This window comes from Dermacentor albipictus, unplaced genomic scaffold, assembly GCF_038994185.2.
Source record: "Dermacentor albipictus isolate Rhodes 1998 colony unplaced genomic scaffold, USDA_Dalb.pri_finalv2 scaffold_30, whole genome shotgun sequence".
Taxonomy (NCBI): Eukaryota; Metazoa; Arthropoda; class Arachnida; order Ixodida; family Ixodidae; genus Dermacentor; species Dermacentor albipictus.
In genome coordinates this window covers 789,893-814,137 of record NW_027225584.1, presented here as the reverse complement: position 1 = coordinate 814,137, position 24,245 = coordinate 789,893, and the positions used below count along the sequence as shown (strand labels likewise).

The 24,245-nt window shown below is 47.8% G+C and overlaps 1 protein-coding gene across 3 annotated transcripts in view; it reads left to right on the top strand.

Annotated features, from left to right (window-relative positions):
- The window catches only part of LOC135908428 (protein GPR107), a 212,254-nt gene that overhangs the window by 114,410 nt on the left and 73,599 nt on the right, over nucleotides 1-24,245 (top strand). For all 3 annotated transcript variants that reach the window (XR_010566324.1, XM_065440204.1, XM_065440203.1), the window contains 2 exons: nucleotides 12,139-12,256; nucleotides 21,223-21,353. Coding sequence is in view for 2 of the 3 variants with exons in the window: in XM_065440204.1 (XP_065296276.1) it covers nucleotides 12,139-12,256; nucleotides 21,223-21,353 (249 nt within the window). In the remaining variant the exon portion in view is untranslated. The remainder of the gene's footprint in view (nucleotides 1-12,138; nucleotides 12,257-21,222; nucleotides 21,354-24,245) is intronic.

Genomic DNA, 24,245 nt, shown 5'->3' with positions numbered 1-24,245 from the left:
TGCTACTAGCAAAGTAAGTCTAAGAAGCGAAACCATTGGATAGCATGCCAGCAGTCGAAAAGTCAGCAAAACAATGGCATGCCTACCATATATACTTATGTGATGGCTACATCTCCAAATTTAGGCCTAAATATTTTAGGAAGAAATGCTAACCTCGATATAATGAACAGGGATATAATGAAATATTGAATGTAATGAAGTAAATATAAAATTTGGTTGGCGATAATGTATTCCAATGGAGCAAAGCATAGACTGAAGTTATAACGCAAGTTGCCAAAGTCTCGAATATCCACCACTATAAGCGGTATCGCACTATATTCAAAACAATATTTTTCAAAAGCTGCAGCAACATGTGCAAAACATGTAAACCGAGCGACTGCACTTATCTAAGAATCGAAGCATGCGGCCAGGATGTTTGTGTCCATTTAAATTTATAAGCATTGAAAGGTTTAGCATCTGGAAACCCGTGGTCTTCACACAAAGCCGACAAAGTAACCCAAAAAAAAGGAAACTATATAGAGGAAAGTAAGTCCCCGACTAATTTTTCAGACCTGCTCAATTGTTCAGAATTCCCTGCAGCACCGCCACCAACTTCATAAAACTAATGTAGAACAGTGACTGAAATTTCACGGACCTGCGGTGCCTCGTTCGATTTCTTGGACTGATTCGTATGCATGCTGTCGAAAACATGGCAGCTATGATTCAAGTTACCACAATTCGAATGTTACACGTGCCACTAGTGGCCTCATTTTCGTTGTGGTGGTGGTTCCTCCGCTTTCCAAGTGCTGTACTTGGCACCAAACCACAACTTTGGTCGCCAACTACTGACGAGGAAGCGCTGTTTGGCCTAGCCAGTGGTGGTGTCGGGTGGCATGCCATTGCAAAATCACCTTTGATATGTTCATGCACACAGACAATTAAATGGGGATTACACTCACGGCCTAAATAGAGGGCAGTGCATATCAAGAGGAGTTCGGGTTTTTGGGTGACCAGCTGCAACAACTGCTATCAATGCCTACCAAGTTTGTTTGTGTGACTACTGGTGGGAACGGTGAAAGCTTGCGTGTGACATAAAGTCTAAAAGTGCTGAACTGAATTTGTGAAACGCAGCTTAAACTGACAGCATTGCTGAGTCTAGGTCGCATGCGTAATATCTGCACTTCGGGACAACGCCAATTGCGGCAGGCGAATGGGAAATGCACCCACGGCCTCGGCTGTCATGAAAGTTGGAATAGTTATTATTTTCCATAAAGCATAGCATGCAACCAAACTCTGGAAATTATTTTTCTGCTATGCTTAAGTAATAGAACACTGTACATTAAGAGTGCAATTTTTTGAGCCCCTTTGGGCTCCACAGAATGTTAGAAAAATCGAGCAGTCCAAAAAACTATGAATACATGTCTTTTACTGCCCCCAAGGGCTCAAATCACTACAGGAACGTCTGAATTATCGCTCACTGCTTGCCAGTGCACTTAGGCGTTTTGGTGCTCGTACTGTGATAGAAGACTGCACATACCGTGCCCCTTCCCACTCTTGGTATGCTTCACCGCAATACTTCGCGTATGCTTCACCGCGTAACACTGCTGTACCGAGGCGAAGCTGACTTTAACAGTCCAAGAGCAAGAAGGTTTCGGAATGAGCACAGGTCTCAAGTTTTATGGGAAAGGTAGCCTGATCTTTGTTGCGTAGTGAAGACGAATGCCATGCTCTGCAGCCTGCATCACGGTCCCTCCCCTGAAAGCGGAGCTCGCGCTTCCGAAGCTTAGACTGGTTTTGTGAAAGTGCTACTACCACTACTGTACTCAGTTGTTTGCTTTGTTTGCTTGCCTTACATTGTATCGTTTAATGTTGTAGATGTTTGTTCAGCGCCAACCTGAACACTAGCTACTCTGCCTATAAATGTCAACTGTACTGTCATTGATAAAGGGACAATAAAGGTAAATGTTAAATGAAGCTAAAGTGATAGATTGGTGCTTGAGAACATCTACAGCACCAACATTATTGCGAACAGAGCTTTAGTAATCGAGAAATGTGGTAAATGCAGGACACAATGAGACTTCCCCGGGATGTTCAAGTACTAGCTCGAAGATGAAGGTACTCCTCATTATAATTCTTTCACTAGTACTCTACCACCCGTAATAAAAGGATTATTGTATTGTACATAAAGCGAAAGAAAATGCTACTTCTCCAGTGGTATTTATGTTTAGAAACAAAAAAGGAACTTATTGACGTTACCCTTGAGAATAATGAGGGCAGTCGAAAGGCTTTGTTGCCTCCACTCTGTGCCGCCCACTCTTTTGCGTTTCATTAATTTTGTTATTGCGTAGTGCTGCTCTGGTTTTGCTGGCTCGCGAAGCTTCCACAGAATGCAAGTTGCAGAGAATGGCACGTCCATGTTTGCATTTTGCGCAGGAAACCATAGTGCTGTCTGTCGGGCAGCGTTTTACTCACCAACGGCAGTAAATGGTGGTGATGTCGTTATGCAATATCACCATTCCCCACTCGGGGGCAGGTGATTTGAATTGCGCTAAAGGTATGCGTACCCTCCTGATGCAATTTTCTCGTAAACTGTGTCTTTTCCTGGCACAAAGTAAGCGCAGCAATGTTTCTGGAATGGTATTTTAATTGTCTGCATCTACTTAGTATTTGCCTCTAGTGTTCCTTTCAACCCTGCAAGTACGCCGATTTCTGCCTGTTTTGATGTGTGTGCAACGTATATTATCTGGTTAAAATATGAATACTGTTACTGTTCACTGGTTGCACACATCCTTGCCCAATTTATACGCATATACTAAACAAGAAAATGTGCAATCCAAAGTCACTAAAAAAAATTGGCAAACTCAACGACATCTATGTAATGCAAAATATTGTTACGGAAGGATGAAAGAAGAGAGAGGAAGAAGGGGGATCATGGGACGCTGGCTGCTGCGTGTTCTTGGTGGTCAGCCATCTTAACTACTCTGACCCATTTTTTATATATATTGTAAATATACTCTTTCTATACTCCCAACATCCTTGTAACATATTGGTCGAGGTGCGGGGTGCCACGGCTGGAAACGGAGCTCCGCAGTGGACGTCGCATCACCGTCCACACCATGAATGACGGTGAGCATGCAGAATCAACGTCGTTGCCACCTCCTACGTCACCATCACCAGCTACGTCGCTTTCACCTTCGGTTGTCATTGTGCAACCCAAGGATCCTGGAACTTTCTGTGGGACCGATGGTGCCGACGTTGAAGAGTGGGTGGCCATGTACGAACGTGTGAGTGGAATCAACAGATGGGACCCTACGCTTATGCTAGCTTACCTATTGTCCTACCTAAAAGGCATGGCAAAGGTGGGGTACGAAAATCACGAAGAGGAGCTAACCAGCTGGGGCCAATCCAAAGAGAAGTTGACAGAGTTGTTTGGCAAACCAGCCGGCCGTAAAATTGTCGCAAAGCAGGAACTGGCCTCCCGTACCCAATCCCCACATGGGTCCTATGTCTCGTACATCCAGGACGTGCTGGCCCTTTGTCGTAAAGCTGATCATGACATGACAGAAGCTGAGAAGGTCGGGCTCGTGCTCAAGGGCATTGCTGACGACGCGTTTAATCTGCCGACGTGCAAAAGCTGCTCTACAGTTGATGCTATCATTAAAGAGTGCCGACAATTCGAGCAGGCCAAAAGCCGATGTGTCTTGCAACCATACAATTCGAGCAGGCCAAAAGCCGATGCGTCTTGCAACCATTCGCCAGACTTCCCTATACTGTCGCAACGTCGACGAGTGAAGATCAACCCATAGAGCAGCATGCATCGCCATCAGAGGACGTGGTGCGAATCGTTCGACGTGAACTGGATGCAATGGCGCCCGCAGCTTTCTGTTCGCATAGCCCATATGCTACCACTTTTTCAATTCCCCTCGTTCAAGCCAGCCAATATGTTTCACCTGTCGCCGCTTTGGTCATGTCGCCTGATACTGTCGCTACTCATGGCCCTCAACACCTCGCACACCGACCAATCTGAGCCATTTTAATGAAAATACCCACAATGTTTCGCCCACCGCTGAGTATAACAGCTCTGACAACACTGCTAGGAACATGTGGTACAGTCACTCACCATTGCCACGCGGACACCAGTCTTGTTCACCACAAGCGCGTCGCCCATCTTCCCGTTCACCGCAGCCACGTTGCCTTTCGTCCCCTGTGGCTTTTGGCCGCACCCTTTCAGAAAAGTAAGAGATGCAGCCCTTGTAGGTAGTGCTGCATTGCCTACTACTGCAGCAAATCCTATGTCTGTGCCCGCAAAGAGGAATGTAATTGACGTTAAAATAGACAGCATACCTGTCCAAGCACGTGTCGACACTGGAGCCCATGTATCTGTGATGGGTGCTAGCCTACATAGACGTTTAAAGAAGGTCCTCACCCCAACAGCTGCTCGAGTGCTTCGTGTGGCCGGCGGCGACGTGCTGGTTGTTCTTGGAATGTGTACTGCGCGTTTAAGTATAGCCGGCCGCCCTACTTCTGTTCTCTTTGTTGTGATTGACAACTGCCCTCACGACGTTATCCTTGGATTGGACTTTTTATCCCATCATTCCACTCTCATTGACGGCACAACCGGCGTTCTTTGGTTGGAACTGCCTCAAGTCGCCGATGCTCTGAGCACCGCACTTGTGTTCGCTTCACGATGTGCACCTGTCACCTGAGGCAGTCACTTGCGTTGCTTTGACCGCTTAGCCACAAATTCCTGACGGTGAATACGTCCTTCGCCCCATCTTCGACATGCTTTTGAACTGGAACGTTGCTCTTCCACATACGCTGGTGACGATTACTAATAACGGCGTCATTCTTCCGTTTCTGAATTTCAGCCTGTGCCCTTAAGTGCTTCCAGCCAGCATGTTGTTGGCTAGCGTTTCTAATACTTCCGAATTTGACGTTGAAAGCCTGGATGTCGAGAGTGTTTTCTTAGTGCCAATTGCAGCTCACAGCTCTGGTTCCCTAACCGATGACTTCGGGAAGATGATTGCACCTGACCTCATTTCTGCCCAGGCCACGGACATACGTCTCCTTCTCAAATTGTACTGTGACATCTTTGATTTCGGTGACAGGCCTTTAGGACAAACATTGTTCACCACCATATCAACACTGGAGACACGAATCCTATTCGTCGGCGTCCCTATTGTGTATCGCATGCTGAACGTAGAGTCATCCTATCAGAAGTGAACAAAAGGCTCCGCAAAGGCGTCATCGAACCATCGGCCAGCCCTTAGGCTTCACCTGTCATCCTTGTGAAAAAAAAAAAAGGTGGTACCTGGTGTTTTTGCCTCGATTATCGCCATTTAAACAAGATCACCTGAAAAGACGTCTACCCACTACCACGCATCGATGCCGCCTTGGACTGCTTGCACGGAAATAAAGACTTCTCGTCCATCAATCTTCGATCCGGCTTCTGGCAGGTCTCAGTTGAAGAAATGGACCGCGAGAAGACGGCCTTCATCACACTGGATGGCTTATATCAGTTCAAAGTCATGCCCTTTGGTCTATGCAATGCTCCTGCGGCATTTGAACATATGATGGACTCTCTTTTGCGAGGCTGCAAATGGACCACCTTTCTCTGTTACCTTGACAACGTTATTGTTTTTTCTCCGTTTGGCAGCCACCTTACCCAACTCGCTGCCATTCTTGCGGTCTTCCGAAAAGCCGGCCTCCATCTGAACTCCACAAAGTGTCAATTCGGGCTCTGTCAGATTACCGTGTTGGGACACCTTGTTGAGATATCTGATGTCCAACCAGATCCGGAAAAAGTTCGCCCCGTACGCAGTTTCCCTGTGCCACGTTTTGCCTCTGACGTGTGCTGCTTCGTCGGCCTGTGTTCATACTTTGGCTGTTTCGTCAAAAATTTCGCCAACGTTGCTCGGCCTTTGACAGATCTTCTAAAGAAGAACATGCCGTTCTCATGGGGCCCTGAGCAAGCTCACGCATTTACCGCTTTCATCAGATTTCTGACCACCCCTCCCATACTTGTCCACTTTGATCCATCTGCACCGGCCGAAGTCCACACTGATGCAAGCGGCCCCAGCATCGGCGCTGTTGCTCCACAACAGAATGGTATCGAGGGCGTGATGGCTTACACCAGCCGCCTGCTGTCACCTGCCGAGAGAAATTACTCCATCACCGAGCGTGAGTGTTTGGCTTTAGTTTGGGCTGTCGCCAAGTTCCGGCCACATTTGTACGGCCACATGTTTTTGGTCGTTAAGACCACCACGCACTCTGCTGGCTGTCTTCCCTCCAGGACCCGACAAGACGACTTGATCGCTGGGATTTGCGGCTCCAGGAATTTTCATTTATTGTCAACTATAAGTCTGGCCGTCTGCACAGGTATGCTGACTGCCTCTCTCGTCACCCTGTAAATCCTCCCGATCCTGCTGCGCATGATCCGGTGACCTGCGTGCTCGCTTTGACTGACATGACCGACATGCGCGCTGAACAACAATGCGACACATCTTTACAGTCCATCATCACCGGAGTGCAATCCGGCAGCACTGACGGCACGTGGCGCATGTTCGTGCTGCACGACGGCATCCTCTACCACCGCAATGTCAACCATGGCGGCCCTGAGTTGCTCCTTGTCCTTCCTCGTCATCTGCGATTCATCCTTCTCGAACAACTTCACGATGCACCGACGGCGGGACACATTGGAGTTTTGCGTACATACAACTGCGTACGACGCCGGTTCATCTAGCCAGGTCTCTACCGCTTTGTGCGTCATTATGTCGTAACTTGTGAATTGTGTCAGCACTGGAAGTAACCTCCCCTGCCACCCGTCAGATGACTCCATCCATTTGAAGTTCCCTCTGCACTCTAAGAAAAGTTTACACCCTTTGGCGTGCCCCTTCTGCCACACAACAATAATCGTCATCTGCTTTTATACGTTTCCTTTCTTTATCGCTGCGAGCCCGGAACTTTCCAGTAACGAACGGCACGCGCGTTATCAGAAGGGGCACTCCAAAGGGTGTAAACTGTTCTATGCAAATAACGTGCGTGCCGTTCGTTACTGGAAAGTTCCGGGCTCGCAGCGTTAAAGAAAGGAAACACATCAAGGCAGATGACGATTATTGTTGTGTGGCAGAAGGGGCACGCCAAAGGGTGTAAACTGTTCTTAGAGTGTGAACTGTTCTTTCGCATAGGCCTTGACCTGCTTGGCCCTTTTCCGATGACGACTAGAGGGAATAAGGGGATCACCGTCGCTACTGAATATGCAACTTGCTACACAATAACAAAGGCGTTGCCGACTAGTTGCGCAACGGACCTCGCCGATTTTCTCTTCCACGACGTCATTCTCCACCACGGTGCACCTCGACAGTTACTTACAGACCGCGTTCTTGCAGCTTCGGCAAGCTTACGTTTGAGCTGCTCGAATTCGGCCTGGGTCGGCAGCTTCTTCAGGAAGGGCACCTTGGTGATAAGTTTTGACGTGCTCACTCGGCGCGAATTGTTGTGCCACAAGATGCCCACGCGCGTCGGGCTCGTGGAGCCTGAGTGTCCGGAGGCGCGCCTTTCGGAAACACTGTTGTTTCCTAAACGAAATTGATCTGGTGGGCTTCGCCAGTATACAATGCTGCCAGAGCAAAACATGGCAGTCACTTCGCGCCACCTGCAGCAGGGACCAGTGGCACATTTGTGTTATCACTTTTTAAAAGCGTGCAGTATGCTTTCAATGGCACTATGCCACGCACGCTGTGATTGAGATAGATGAAGATGCTTATCGCAATAGGGTTGGCGGCAATAACCGTAACTGCATGATGTGCCAACTCGCAAAGAGGTTTGCTGGTACCGGTATAGCCAACTGAGTGCATGCCAGTGTTCTTACGTGACATGGATAGGGAAGTACTAAAAAAGAAGGTTGCAGTTTCACCTGAAAGGCGAAGCACCTATTGCAATAGAAATTAGTAAGCAGCTATACGAAGTACGGATAGTGTACATATACAGTAAAACCTCATTAAACTGTACCCGCTTAAACAGCAGTTCCATTTTAAAAGTAGTAAAGTCAAATCCCCGACTCAGCGGCCATTGAACATAATGTGTCTTGTATCCGCATAAACCGTACCAGCTTATTGCGTATGTATTGGTTAACACGTAGTGTTTCCACTTTTCGTCGCGCAAAAACGGCGGTGCGTCGTCTCCATCAGGCGGCCCGGCAGAACAACAAGCCTTAGAGATTGGAACAACGGCCTCCAAGCGCCCTGTGTGTTCGCGCGTGAAGCTGCATCAACATCAACATCATTTCAGCGGTGGGCCAGAGAGCGTTGTGGTGTAGTAAAGCAAGGATTCGCGTCATGCCAAAGCTCGCATAAAAAAACCACCGGATGCTCAGCGTCATAGAGTTTCATATTAGTATAACAAGAGGGAAATCTGGCGCAGCAATTGTTCAACCATTATGGGAATGATGGGAAGTACAGGCTACAGATTGGCAGAAGGATTGGCATACAGATTGGCATTCTATTGACTGGCCAACTAGTCTGCAAGTATTTTTTGGCAGTTTTAGTTTCGCTTTAAGCGCAATTGCTATAACCTGCAGCAGGACAGTGCAATGCAAAGCTCTCTGTCTTTGTTATGTTGCTCGAAGCGGCAATAGCGAGCTGGGCCAGCGGCTGGGATGATGTTTGTGTCGCGGTGTGGTGTCGAAGCCCTGGCGAGAAAGCGACGACATCGTAAATGGTGAAAGAACATGTTTTGACCGTTTGGACCTTGGTTTGTTAAGTGTGTTAGGTTGGCGCTGTAGCATTACGTGCTTTACGCAACTTCAGTATAGGAAAAAGAAGGCACTACTGATAGAAGACATAGACAGTTATACTTCTAGTGGCTTGACAATCAAATTTTATTGAGGGCATCATTATGCATTGCTCATTTATGTGCTCATTGAAATGCGTGTTTTAGGACTTTGAGAACACAAACTTACTTGTAGGAAAGGTTGCTGCTTCCTGGCTGTAGTCTAGTGTCGCAAGATGGGTAAGTGCAAAGCCACACCGTAACACTTCGGATGTGGTACGTCAACATAAAATAAAATGAAGCATACTCGTAGGAGACCTCAAGCATCTCTGCTAGCAGTGCAGCAGATGTGCTTAAAAGTACTTGAAGACGTTCAGCAATCGTGACAGCCGACGCAGCCTTCCGAAATAGCGAGAGAGTTCCCAAGTGCCTGTCATCTGCGAGAAAAGTCTCGCGTTCACAGCGAGCAGGCATCGTAGCAGACACCTTTAGCATTCCTCTCAAGGGTGCAACACTTTCTCACAATACAAAATTTTAATTTACATAAATACTTGATGAGTATGTTTATATAAGTACATGCACCGTTGTTATTGCTTTTGTAAAAATTAATAAACAAATATTCTCTGATGTTAAATCGGGAACAGAATTGCCAAGAATGCATACCCTGGTGTGTCCTAGTGTAAACCATAGCAAACCGTGCTTCAATCTCAAAGTCATACGAAGTTTATGTAATGTGTTGTGCATTATATAAGACACTGCAAAAATAAAATTAGATTTTACGCTATATTTGAGTGCAGCTTCGTTTACTGTGCCGCAAGCAAATGCCACTAGTCTAAAGATCGAAGTCAATCCGAAGCCTGTACTTCCCATCATTCCCATGTAGGTTGAGGCAACACTCAAGAGAGCCCCCGTAGACACTAGCGCTACATTTCCCTCTGGGGTGTTTATTTAGAAACTCTATGCTCAGAAGAGAAGAAAAATTAGGCATTGTTTGTGCTATCGAACGTGACACAAAGAAGTTGGCGCTGGCACGCAATACGGATCTGCTGTTGACTACGGTGGGTAGCATTTGGAATGCAAAGTTGCTCGGCAGCGCTGCTGTGACCGTGAAGAGATGTTGGCTATGTTTTCGACTTTTCGCCATCATTGCCTCTGTTGATGCCAAAGTGTTGGCTAGCAACAGCGATGAGGACGACACGGGAAGCGACAGCACCGGCGATTCAGGCACGACAGTGGCAGAAGGTGCGAGTTACGCCAGCCTCATGAATGCAATCGTCGCGACGAGAACAGCACCCCGCAATGAAAAAGGTGCCCCGCAACTTCTGCAGCGCTGCCACACGCGTGTATGGAGAATATGTAACGCAAACGAGGAATTTGCCATGCAAGTGTTTGTTGAGAAGAGGGGAGCTGGCTGAAATGCTGGCTCGCAGGTTCAGTAAGTTTTAGGCTGCTGTCATCGCTGCTAAGCCGCCGCGGCATCAAATGAAAATAACACGTTTGTTGCACGAGGTGAATAAATCCTGCGCATGGTTTCTTCCCCTTTCATCGCACTCTCTCTGAGTTCCGTTTTTGACAGGTAAGTGGGCGATCTCATGCTATTTCAGTTAAGCAGTACTACCGTTTAGTACGTACATTTTCTGAGCTCCGGCCAACTATGGTTTAACGAGGTTTCGCTGTACATATATAGTTGTATTGACTGTATAAACTCGTAAGCATTTACCTACTAAGTTAACAAGTGTGATGTCACGCTCATACAGGCAAACATAAACCCATCTTGCTCGATGAGTGCTGACACCTACTGTCAAAACGTTGGCGTGGGGAAGAGTGGCAGCAGCAGCGATCAAATTTACCTTCATGCTGCCGCTTGCTTCAACACGAACTAAGCAGCGAGAACACACTGTACATAAAGCATGACGAAGCTACGAGCCCACAACACACGTAGACTTTGTACTCCATTGCAGGTCGCTCTCAAGATAGGGCCCAGCGACTGACTCTACTTATCACAGATCGCTTCTAAGATAAGGCCTGTGCTCAGCTTCACCATAAGCAGTCACTGCCAAAGTAGAACACCCCTCCCCCCCTCCCATCCCACCTTGTCTTGCACACAGTGGAAGACGGGCTTCCTCTCCACCTTCATCTCTTGCACACGCGAGATCAAGCCACCACCATCGGCTCACCCTCGCATACGTTCACTTGCACGTATAGCATGTGGCACGTGGCTATGGTGTTATCACATTTGTACTTTATACAGAACATCACGACGACGGCGGAAATGTACCTGGAGTATCCATGTAATTGCTATCGCAATTAAAAAGAAATTCTAGGGTTTTACGTGCCAAATCCATGGTATGATTATGAGGCATGCCATATTGGAGGACTTGAAATTAATTTTGACAACTTAGAGTTCTTTAGCATGCTTCCAATGTACAGTGCATGGGTGTTTTTTCGACCACATTGAAATGCGGCTGCCGCAGCCAGGATTTGGTCCTGCACTCTCAGGCTTAGCAGTGTAGCACCAAAGCCACTGCGTCACCACGGCAGGTGGGTGAGTACTGCGGGGAAGATGCTGTGGTGAGCAGCTACTGTTGATCGCACACGTTTTGCACCTGTTCTTGTTTAAACGGGATCTAGCGGCCAGAAACTGTATCATGCGATCACAGTTTGATGATGTGCTGAACTTTAGTGCGAAAAAATCTTGTTTTCTGGGCACATATCAACCACCAAAATATTGTAACTGTATTGAATCTTTTTCTGTGTTCACGATTGCGAACGTTGGCGCCAGGAAATCGTACAAAACGAGATCGTATCAGTAAGGTTTTACTGTATATAACAGTCCCACAGCAAGAGTCGACAGCGCAATAGGGTCCGTCTGTTGCATCACTTGAATATTACGTGCATGTGGTTTGCTCTTTAATGTGGGCTTTGCAAGCCAGCAAAACAACCTGCAGCAGTATGCGTATAGAAACTGCCTAAACATGAGAGCACAGGCAGTGCAGGGTCGAGTGAAAACTTTTGAGCACCCGCTGCATTGCTGTCAGTGATAATATCAATGAGTTCTCTGTTCTAAGAATTTATTATAAGTATAGAAGTAGCATTTTCTTCCATCCATATGATTCAATGCAACAATATTTTTAATATCAGTGGTTGAGTACTAGAATGTCCTGAGGGAATCTAAAATCGTGTCCTACATTCACCTCAATTTCTCGCTTACCAAGTCTCTGTTCTCAATAATATTCATGCCTCAGACATGTTCAAGCATTAGTTTATCTCTTTAGCTTGATTTATTATTTGCTTGTATTGTCCCTTTAACTCCTTTGCTCAACAAATTACTTTTGTGCGAGAGGTATCTGTTGCATATCTAATCTTGCTTATCTAATCTAATCTGCCCAGGCTGAAGGGAGCCCTCCTGTTCATCACCATTGTGCTGATTGGCACGGGCTGGGCCTTCATCAAGCACATTCTCAGTGACAAAGACAAGAAGATCTTCATGATTGTCATCCCGCTCCAGGTGAGCTGTTCCATCTATGTTAGGGGTCGGATTTGCACACATTTCACTCAGCTCTCGCAATCTGTATGTGGACCAAAGGATGATTAGATCAAATCTTCAGTAAAGATTACAGAGACTGAGTGACACTCTCTCAAAAGCTGTTTTGCATCTCATTAGCAATACCATACATCGACAGACAGCATGTCTTTGGCATTTTCCTCACTACAGCATTCTCCCTACAGCAGTACAAGCTACAGTATTACAAGCAAACATGTGCTGATCGTTCAGGTTCTTTAGTTTCTAAATTCCTTATTTAGGACCAAGAAGTCCATTCAGCTTTAGTTCAGAAGTCCCTGATGAGCAAGAAGTTAATCTTCCAGTGCAGTGACTAGTGGGACACCTTCTTAATAATATTTTGGTGGCACAAACCTGATAAGATGTGATGTAATCACCTGTTGTTTAATACCCCTGTCACGCGGGCACCCGCAAACTCCATCGTCGCTATTGGCCTCGAGCTCCACCACTGGAAAAGCTGGCGCCACTGTCGGCGTGACGTGCTAGGAGGGATCATGTGGACATAGCGGCCGTGTCGGCTGCTTCGGGCACGCCGAAGCGAGCTGAAAACGAGTTTAAATTCCCTCGTACGCTGCGGTCCTCATTTAGTGGCGAAATTTCCCCGCTTCGAGTGTCTCCTTCACAACGCTTCAAAGCACTACAATAGGTAGTGGCTGCCTTTGAAGGCACGCAATATGGTCGGCTACGGCTCGGTGCCGCAGGGTCGGATGCACGTAACGGAGGCCGGTGTCAGCCTTATTCACACGTAGCCGCAGGACAAGACGCTGCGTGAAGCTTGGCTCGCGAAACATAAAACCGGCAAACAGTCATCGGCTACAACTGGGGTATGCAGCAAGCACAGACGCGAGGAATATTTCTGCTACGGCGCCCGGTCTGCGATGTTCTGAAAACGCGCACTGAGACACTTGCCCGAGTCCGCTGCCCGACTAATGTCATGACGGTTTGGTCTATGAACTTGTCGATGCTATAGATACTGGCAAGTTCAGTGGAGTGGAAAGGCAGCGGTTAGAAGCACATTTAAAAAAAGCATGGCATATGGTCATGTTTGTGTTATGAATTAATGCACTGGATTCCAAAAAAGGAGCAGCAGGAAATTGCACGCTGAGAACACCGATAAACATACAGTGCGACGCAGCTCGAGGAATAATATTGAAAGGTCAAAGAATTTAGAAGAAAGAAAGATTGAATCATTGCGACGGCACATTACAGTCCCCGTAGGCGTCGAAGTCTCTACAATGAAATTATTTTTGAACAGCTCTGATAGCGCCCACGCAACAATGGTTGCTTGTATACTGTCAAATGCTCATATTCTGCGGCCTAAAGCTCATGGCACGGTGAGAAAACGCGCGTGCAGAGAAATCGAAACAGTTCGCGGACAAGCATGCAGACGCGCAGTCAGTCGCTGCGAATCTGCACGATCGCTGCAATGAGGCTTCGTTCTATTACGCTCCATTTAGTTATACAAACACTATAAGAACCTATTTCACATAGTTTGCTCTCGGCGTTTACCTACCTTTCACGCAAGAAACCGGTTCGGGAGACTCCATCGCGGCGACCGCGCGCAGTGGCGTTCACTGTACGTATTCGGTAAAGAGATAGCGTCTGTAAACGATTGTGTGCTTTCAGTTTGCCCAAGATTATTATTTAGACACTAAGAAACTTCTCTCGTTTCGAAAGTACTTACAAAAATGTCCGGGAGAGCTCGCGCGTGGTGTTTTCAGTGACCGCTGACAGCAAAACCTATGAGGAGCGTGCCACGTGATCCCTCATACTACGCCAGCGAGGCGCTTCCGATAGATGGCGACTCCGTAACTCCTCGCCGCCAATATCAAGGAAGATGCACTCGGTGTCACATGGTCACCCTGCCACTAAGGGAGTTTAAAGGGGTGCTGAACTACTTCTTGTAGAGGTCTAGAAATGCATTTGAAGTTAAAATAGTCAACTTCAGAAATACTTTGCTGCAAAAAGTACTTCAGTGCATTCAGCAGAAGTGGAATTATTGGCAATGAAAGGTAGCGTATGATCCCATTCGCAGTGCTTCTGCTCCTTCAATTACATGCACTGGGAAGGCTACAGTGGAGTGAGGCATCCCCACAATGCTCCACCTACTGAATGTTATCATGGCACGCAGTTCAAATTTGATTTTCAGTGTTCACGTAAACACCACTACTTCTGATTTTGGCTGACTTCTTCTTGGGCGAGTTGGTGTTTACTTAACATGATGCTTTCTAGCTCAAAAATTCAAAGAAAAGAGAACAGAGAGAGGCTTGTCTTTCCTTTCCTTTTGCCTCTCTTTGTTTTCTTTTTTTTTCTAGTTTTTGCGCTAAAGAGCATCTGATTTTGGCACCTGTGACACTCGAAACATCGTTGTCCTCAGCGAGCCGCAGTGCACTCAACCAGCAGTCTCATCATGGCACCCCGCAGCGGTCGCGGTATCTACACTACTTAGCAGACTGCAGCTACATGCAGCTATAGTGCATACGTGCAGCATTTGGTTTGTGCACAACAGGGCTTGAATGCATGCTTGCATTCACATGCTCCAGTCTCCTATGTTGTGCGGACCTGCTTTGTCCCGCACCAGCTTGACCAACGGATAGTAGGCACGTCCAACTTGCGCATTTTGAAACGCTATGAATAACTCAATACAAAGCAAAGTCTACTAAGGCGTCTAACCAGGAGCGGCTAGGAGTGAGTGCGCTGGCAAGCATACATGTGGTCTAACTTGAAGTTTCGCATGGTTTGAGACTAGTTGAGTGTTCAAAACAAGTCTAAATTAGTGAGACCCGACTGCTGTGACACCAATAAGCAGGGTGACCAGAGTTTTAATTCCTACGCAGGCTGCTGCAGCTGAGCGTGAGCAGATGATAGTCTGCTTTTTCGGGAAGTAGGTAATCATTATCGAAATTAAAAAGGAGATTTTAGCTTACTTAAACTTGTTTATTAAATTGTATCAATAATTATACATGGTAACAGTAGGAATAAGCACACTGATCCAAACACTCTTCTTGATTGATAACAGCATCCGCGTATGGGCAGCAGGTTTCCATTGAAAACAGCGTTTCAGGAAAAGGTGACTTCACTCTTAGCTCCATGTGCTATGGACAAAGATTTGGCTGAGATGTTCACAGCAGCATATGCTATCTGCAGACTGTGTTTTTTCACCAAGCCTGATTCAGGACCCCTTTACTGGAGCTTTGGTCAAGTCGACCTCCCTCAGCAGCTGAAGCGAGTGCTGTCGTGCCCATACTTGTTATTGTGAAACTGGGAAATTAATGATTATTTGCATTAAAAATAATGTTGAGTGTGTTTAAAGCATTTCTGTTGAACTAAATAAAATTTCAAGCACAATTCGGCAACAGTTATGCTTTCTGCTGCACAATACTCTCGGCCTTGGCTCCTTGGCGCCATGTTTTTCTAGTCTTTCAGGCCGTTTAATGAACCCAACAGAAGCGGGTCGAGTCGGCCTGTCAGGCTAGAAAATGCCTGTCGAGTTCGTATAAACGCTAGCCGGATGGGCTGAACAAGCGTCGAGTTGGGCTCAGCCAGCCCGACTGCATTGGACAGGTTGACCCAGACCGACCCATCTACAGCATGCATGTAAAACACGGGTGGCTTGGAACCACCAGCGTCAAGACTGACTGCATAGGGAAGGTTGACCCAGACCGACCCGTTTGCAGCATGCATGTAAACTGAGGCGGCTTGGAACCACCAGCGCCGAGACTTACGTGGCACCACTTTGACATTGCGATTTAGGTGCCGGAAGTAGCATTAGCATCAGTACAAGGCCAAGACATGCGCTGTGCAGTACAACCTCATCATAGTCATAAGAGCCATGAAGACAGCAGCAGAAGCCGGAAGCCCAGTTTGAATGCATTGGTGTCTCGGCTCTATGCTATGTGCCGTGTGTTCCAGACTCATCAGAAGCGAGTTCATGTAAATGTGGTCACGTCAGGCTTGGTCAGCCTGATTTTTTGCTCAACCCACTTGCGTCGGGATCATGCAAACGCAGCCTTTGTCGTGGTGGTCACGCAGTAGTTGGTGTGGTCACTCATGACTGACACCGGCACATTACACAAAATAAAAGGAAAGCTCGTGAAGTCACCGTGCATGAAATGTTGTGTTTGGGTATTGTGTGCGGGCAGTTTGGGTTACAGACCACATAGTCTACTCGCCACACTGCATAGGATAACACTGATAAGCACAGAGTGGATAGGGTCACTGTCAGCACTGCTATGTTTAGCGAGTGCTCTTTGATGTTTAAAGAGTTGTATATTTTATGGAAGGAGCATTAGTTATGATAGCTATGAGTGTAACTAGAAGTTACATTTTTGTACTTGTACAAAAACCAAACGCCACTGAATGCACCTCTGGCAGCTTCTTTTAAAAACTTTTTATTCGCTGTTTGGCACAATCACAACTTATTTGAGGTTGAACTCCCTTAGGAAGTCTTAACGCTCCGTTATCCTTAAGAAGTTCGTGCTTGCCTGTGTGACATGGGTACAAGTAAGTATCAAGTCATAAAAAAGCTATCTCAAGCAAATTCTGTTGAGTACGAAGAGAAACTGCTTGGACTTAGTATAGCCCTGTACTAGTTTTCTAGTATAGCCCAGCTAGTTTTCAGTCCTGTGCATGTCATCCACAAGCAAGTCTCTGCCACTGTGAGACAAAATGTACAAGAAAGAGAGGGTCAACTATAAACAAATAAACAGAGTGTCTACCAACCGGGAAAACCGAGAATCCTCAGGGATTTTGAATAGCATGGAAATACTCGGGGAAAACTCAGGGAATTTGTGCTTCTATCAAGAAAAATGAGCAGTAATTTTGTTGAAAGGGAACGTAAGTCGCGGTAATGTGGGCTTGAGTAACAGAGAGGAATCGTAACGAGACCTCTTTGATGCTGTGTCGTCCGCTGGAGGAGTTGCCAGTGTAGTCAATGACCGACCCTTTGGACGCCCGATAATTCGGACGGCTTGGCGGCACCACCACGCACCCCATAAAGTCAGTGTATAAGAACGCCTGAAACTTTGGACGCGAGAACCATTCGCTGTCCGATTTTCCTGACTTTTTGCCATGACCGCAGGTCGAAAACAGCATTAGTCAGTCACCACTACCACCGCCATTTTGATTACCTTGCCGCCTCGAACCGGCGCTCTCGCACGCAGATCCGCTGGCAGGCGTAGCCATCACCACGGCAACGCTAGGCTTAGCTGCTTCGATGTTCGCTGTTAAGCTTTTTGCCATTCTGTGCCGTGTTTTTCATTGAAAGAATTCGCCGCTGTCAGCAATGGCACCGACTCCGCCTTTGTGGTCCTCGTGATTGGCTTCGAAGCTGGGGAAAGCACGGCGCATTGTATGGGCGTCTTGCGCTGGAGTTTGAGATATAGTACCAGGCGGCGCGGGAAATGACATCTGGGTCATACCCACGTACCCACGACCTACTGTATAAGGGACGGCTCTTTATACAGTAGGTCGTGGTCGTACCAGCTTGGGTCGTATTGAGCCCTGGCGGTGGCGAAGCACTTTTCTCTGCTCTGTTGGGAGTGCGAAAAAGCTCGTCACTTTTCACAGACCACGCTGCGAGCTCGTCGCAGCCTATAGTTTAACGAAAACGGACTCTCCGTGAGACGTAATGCTGGAAGCAGAAGGAATCGGCGACGCTGATCCGGAGAGACCTAGCTCAGCCTCGAAAAAGCGTCACCGTCGTTACTTCTGCATCGTCAGCTGCCATGAGCAAAAAGGCCTGAATCCCAACATCAGATTCTACCGTTTTCCTTCAAGGCCTCACGAAGCGGAGCGTCGGGCGCGCTGGTTAGCTGCAGTTCGTCGCGCTGGGTAAGCGAAACTTCGCGCCATGCTGACTGCTTCGCCTGTCTTGAACCTTGCTTATCTGCGTTCTAAAATTCGGTCTTTTGCACCTACAGTCCCGACAGCAGACCGACATAGCAGCAGGCATGGCTGGTGATTCACGATTCAAGACCTGGCCACAGCGACAATTAACAATTCGACCCGTGCGAAGTGGTGTGCGCAAATGAGCACAAATGGTCGGGCTGAATCGGTGACAATTCACTACCCCACTACGAGCAGCACAGGTTAGAGAGTTAAATGTGCTTATCCTTGACCTCAAGCCAGCACGTTGAGGCAGCGCAGCAAGGAAGTGTTGATTGCAGCACATCGATGTTCGAGCGCTGTCATTAAAAGCTACATCAAGCGAGCAATGCACGAGCTTACGCGATTCGCACGTATGTTACTGCGAGCTCATAGCATTGCATCAGTTATTTATCAATTGCTAAAGGGACAGATGGCCGCTACTACAGTGCATCAGGGCATAACTACTTGTCTAGCGGCATGCAGTCAACAAATATTGCAGGAGGCTCGCCGTTTCGCGGCATGTCGAAAGACTGCTGCCGTCGCAGCGTGTACGATCGTGCGCTCGAGCTGTTCGTACATCGCGGCATGCTGAAAGACCGCTGCCGTCGACGCGCGTACCGTCGTGCACTCAAGCAGTTCCGTACACATGACGCCGGCTTATCGCTGCTGTGAATTCATTTATAGCAAGCATTTCCTCGCGTTTGTGCGCCTGAATCTAGCAGCGTGCGAACCTTGCCTGAAGTTCAACTTCGTACGAGACTCGCTTCACTTGCGATTGACACCGCGCTAAAACTTCGACGCCTATTTCTTGAATAGCGTACACGGATTCGGCGTTGCATAAGTTATTGCCTTTACGCAGCGTGCCACCCCTGAAAAAAATCTTCGGCACCCGATATTCGCTGCAAGCCACGGTACAAAAAAAACGAAAGTGGCAGGTCCATATTGTAAACGTGCTTTCCGAAGCAGACGACCGAGCTTGGTACTACCCAGTTGAGGACAGAATGCGCTTTTTAGCACCTAGAGTTACTGTCTATGCTACCAAAAGCTACCTTTGGTAGCATACATAAAGTTTCCTACAAAAATTACTAGAGGGAACTCTGGCGCTGCAGTCGTTGTCCTACCATGGGAATGAAGGGAAGTACATGGATTTGTCTGATCTTCGTGCATGTGGATTCAGACGTTCTTGTGGCTTTGTATATTACGCTATATAAATCTTATTGTCGTATATTTCAGCGCAATCTATATTCTTCGAAGTGCAGAAGACGCCTGGAACGCGTGCAATTGCTATTAATTGCAACGATTGAGCTTGTCCAGGTGGCCAAATCGAAACGCGCCAAGCGTCTCAAGGCCCTGCCATGCCCACAATAAATTCATAAGGGCGTTTGATTCGCTCGTCGATACTTGCGTCCGTGGCTTAATGGTTTCGATATCAGGCTTCTGTGCTACGGTCCCTGTGTTCGAATCCTGCCATCGGGCAATCTTAATGATCTTTATTTAATTATTTATTACGCAATACACTGTTGAAAATGACGAGTTTACAAAGTCACAACGCCGTTTGAAGCCAAAAAGACGAAGTTTAGGCAAATCCATGTACTTCCCATAATTCCTATGCTGGGACAACCGCTCGCATTGCAGCTCCCGTAGACACTTAGCACCAGAGTTCCCTCTAGTAATTTTTGTAGGAAACTCTATGGTAACACGTACAGTAACTCTATTAGCACCATTTTCGCAGCGCCCCCTGGGCAATGCAAAAGCCCCATAGTGCCGGTTCCCGAAAGTCAGCTTCGCCTCTATACAGAACTGTTACGCTATGAAGCATAACAAGCGTAGAAAGGGGCAATTGTCACGGAACACAGTATGCATTCCTTAAACATACACACGTGAACACGCCATCTCCTGTCACAGTATGAGCACCAATATATATGTCTAACGAGTGTACTGGCAGGCCTTTAGAGCTTTTTTGGATGTGCCTGCGGTGATTTGAGCCCTTAAGGGCAGTAAACGACATGCATTCATTTTTTGAACTGCCCGATTTTTCGGACGTTTTCATGGCCTTTAGGGAGTCCGAGAAATCGGACGTTGACTGTACAACTGACTAAGAGGATGCTTCAAATGGTCTGTAGGACGAACATGCGGCGGAAGGAGGATGAGAACAAAAATGACCTACGCACTGAGGAATGAACGGGATAGGAAGCGATGCCGCTGCTTCTTTGAAGGAGCTTGAACTCAATAAACAAAATGTTGGCTGACGCTGAGATGCAGGTGTCCCTCATCCAAACCAAATTCTGTAAAGCAGTGAAACGCAATGCTGAGGCATTGTGCGCGGGCTGAGAGTATGTCAGGACACTAGAGGTCAATTTACGAACTGTTGAGAGAGAATCTCACTTGTGACAAAGTTCAGGCCTCATACCAATGAGCTTGCTATCAGTTTACAGAAATAGCTCATGTTCGAAAATATTTGCTTCTGTATGCATCTGCTTTTTATTTGTATTTGAGAATGTTCCGACATGATTTGCAATGGGTTTTACATTTTTTTTGAAGATATCTTATTCACTGTGCATTTTACTAGCTCTGCCCTTCTGTTTTCTTTATTAATAAAATAAACACTACTCCTTACTTAATTATTAAAGCTAGATTAAGTAGTTTTTTTTTTTTTTTGCTCCTTGCAAAAACGTGCTTACTAGAGAATGACAGCATCAGGCGACATGGTGTCAACCCGTCTTGACATACAACAAAGTTCTGTGTCACTCAGGAAATTTCGCAAAAGGCACTCAGGGAAAACCTAGATTTGGAAATGTCAACTTGATACACCCCGATAACATTTCAGCAGCCATGAGCACAGAAGTGGCAGTGAGCACAAAAGCAGTGTGAAATTGGACATAGGTAACCTGGAGTATGTTGCATTTGTGCGTATGCATGTGCTTGCATGCATGCACAATGTATAGATATTGTTGAAGTGAGCAAGCCTTTCAGGCTTGCAACTGCTTTGCGAGCATGTAATATGGGAGCTCAGTGTGCTTCTTGTCATGCCTGCCCTCTTGCAGCTGCTGGCCAACGTAGCCCAGATTATCATGGAGGAGAGCGAGGAGGGCGAATCCCAGCACACCACATGGCGAGAGGTGTTCATCCTTGTGGACCTGCTCTGCTGCGGAGCCATTCTCTTCCCTGTCGTCTGGTCTGCCATTATTCTTCTAGCCTGTCTCGCTGTCATGTGCTCATTTTGATATGTGTACAGTGAAACCTCGTTAAACCGTAATTGGCCAGAGCTCAGAAAAAGTATGTACTAAACGGTAGTACTGTTTAACCAAAATAGCATGAGATTGCCCACTTACCTGTCAAAAACGGAACTCAGAGAGAGTGCAATGAAAGGGGGAAAAAAACCATGCAGGATTTATTCCCCTCGTGCAACAAACGTGTTAATTTCATTTGATGCCGCGGCGGCCTAGCAGCGATGACAGCGGCCTCAAACTTATTGAACCTGCAAGCCAGCTTTTCAGCCAGCCCCCTTCTTCTCAGCAAACACTTGCATGCCAAATTCCTCATTGGCGTTACATATTCTCCATACACGCATGTGGCAGTGCTGCAGAAATTGCGGGGCGCCTTTTTTATTGCGGGGTGCTGTCCTCGTCGCGACGATTGCATTCATGAGGCTGACATAACGCGCACCTTCTGCCACTGTTGCGCCTGAATCGCCGGTGCTGTCGCTTTCCGTGTCGTCCTCATCACTGTTGCTAGCCAACACTTCGGCAACAACAGAGGCAACGATGGCGAAATGTCTAACCTCGTAGCCGACATCTCTTCGCGGTCGCAGCAGCGCTGCCGAGCAACTTCTTCGCATTCCAAATGCCACACACCGAAGTCAACAGAAGACCCCTGTTGCGTGCCAGTGCCGACTTCTTCGTGTCATGTTCGATAGCACAAACAATGTCTAATTTTTCTTCTTTGCTGAGCGCATGGCGCCATTTTTATCAGAGCTTCGGCATGATGGGAGTCCTTGAGTGCATGACACCGCAACACTCTCACGAAATGTTCATTTGAGGGATCGCCAGCTGTTTGTGCACCGGCGAGCGTAAGATCAGGCACGAGAGAGAAAATCTGGGGGCTTTTGCTCCTTAAGTATGTGACTGTGCCTAGGCACCACGGAGGGGGTTTCTTAGCGCTTGTTAGCATTTGTCCCTAGGCGTGCCGGCATTGCTGAGTGGGGTCGAGTTTGTTTACGCTCAGACGCTGGCTGCCGGCGCGGTACAATAGGTGAAGCAGCGGGCACTGACGTCCTATTTTGCGACTGCTGTGTTGGACAGACTGTCTCGCACCTGCGGCGCTCATGCTAAGTCAGTCGTGGCGGATAATAGCTTCGACCGTAGTAGTGCCTGGGCCGCATATATTGAAAATGTAGAAGGCAGAGTGCCTTAGCAACCGCGGTGGAACGCAAGTGGGTGAAAGGCCACTGGTGACGATGACTGACTCAGCACCAGTGCCGCAGGCGCAAGAAAGTTTGTTCGACATACATTCAGAGGCAAAGTCCTGACTGGTGTTGCAGAAGTCGTGAGGCACGGTAGTGCTGAACTTATTGTCACAAGATGGCACCTGGATGTAATTATATTTATTATGCGAAGCATATTAACGTAGGTTTCGGGCCTTCGCGCGACGCCCGGTGGTGGCCACCATTGACCCTGAAGTGGGGTCACGTGACATGACGTCACGTGATGACGTCACACAGGCTGCAGATGGGGCCTCATATCGCGCCGTCGGTCGCCTCCCGGCGGTGGCCACCATTTACCCTGAAGAGAGATCACATGATGTGACGTCACGTGATGACGTCACACCGGCTGCAGATGGGGCCTCATATCGCGCCGTCGGATGTCGCCCGGCGGAGGCCTCCACGCTTCGGTTCGCGCCATCGCGCGCGACGCGACGGCGAACCGCGACGCGGCGCCACCATCGCTGCATCACGTGATATGTGACGTGACGCCAGGGATGAAGCGGCGCACGCCCACCATCGCGTCAGTCTCTGTGCCCACAACCGCGCCAGCGTCTTTGCGCCGGGCGTGTTTGCGGTCAAGATGCCTCCAAACGCTAAGGATACGCTTAACCTTGATAAGCCTCCAATTTTTTTTTCAATTGTGTTTTTTACTATTTGTAAGAACGTGTCATTATTTTGCATAATTGGCGGCACCTCCTGGACGCCCGAGCTAGAACCCGGGCTGGTCCGTGGGTTGGGGCTCGCCGAGGCCTGTGCGTGCCAGGGATGTATGAGATCGGCTGTCCCAGACAGCCAGTTTTTTATACGAAAACCCCCTGGCATGCTTCGGCCTCCGCAGCCCCAATTGACGGGCCGTCCTGCTTCCAGCTTTGATCCCCCCCGCTACCCCTTGGGTGCCCTGGAGATCCTGTGCTGGCTGCTTTAGTATAACCTCAGGTGCTCTCCTGAAGCCTCCTTTTTGTCAGATACATGTGCCCTCCCGGAGCAGTGCTTGTAAAAAATGCAATCTAATGTTGCGACGAAAAAAACGACCCGCGACTTTTACAAAGTGAGTCAAACCTTGCCCCTTCATACATAGTGATCACCAAATGGGGCACCCGTGGCCACTGCCTCACCACACAGGCAACCAGCGGCGGAGTAACAAACTCGACCGCACTCCACAATGCCACCATGTCTAGGGACAAACGCATACGGCAGCAGCTAAGAAACCTCCTCCGTAGTGTCTAGGCAGATTCACATATTCAAGGAGAAAAGGCCCCCAGATTTTCTCTCTCCCACCCTCTCTTACTCGCGCCTGTGCACAAACGGCTGGCGATCCTTCAAATGAACGTCTTGCAATGCACTCTGACACGGCACCGAAATGATGTTAATGTGGTTTCACACGCAACCGCAGAGGGCGCCTGGAGGCCGTTGTTCCGATTTCTGAGGCTTGTTGTTCTGCCAGGCTGCCCGATGAAGACGACGCACCGCCGTGTTTGCGCAACGAAAAGTGTAAACGCTACGTATTAACTGATAATTACGCAATTAGCTGGTACGGTTTATGCGGTTACAAAACACATTATGTTCAATGGCTGCTGAGTCGGG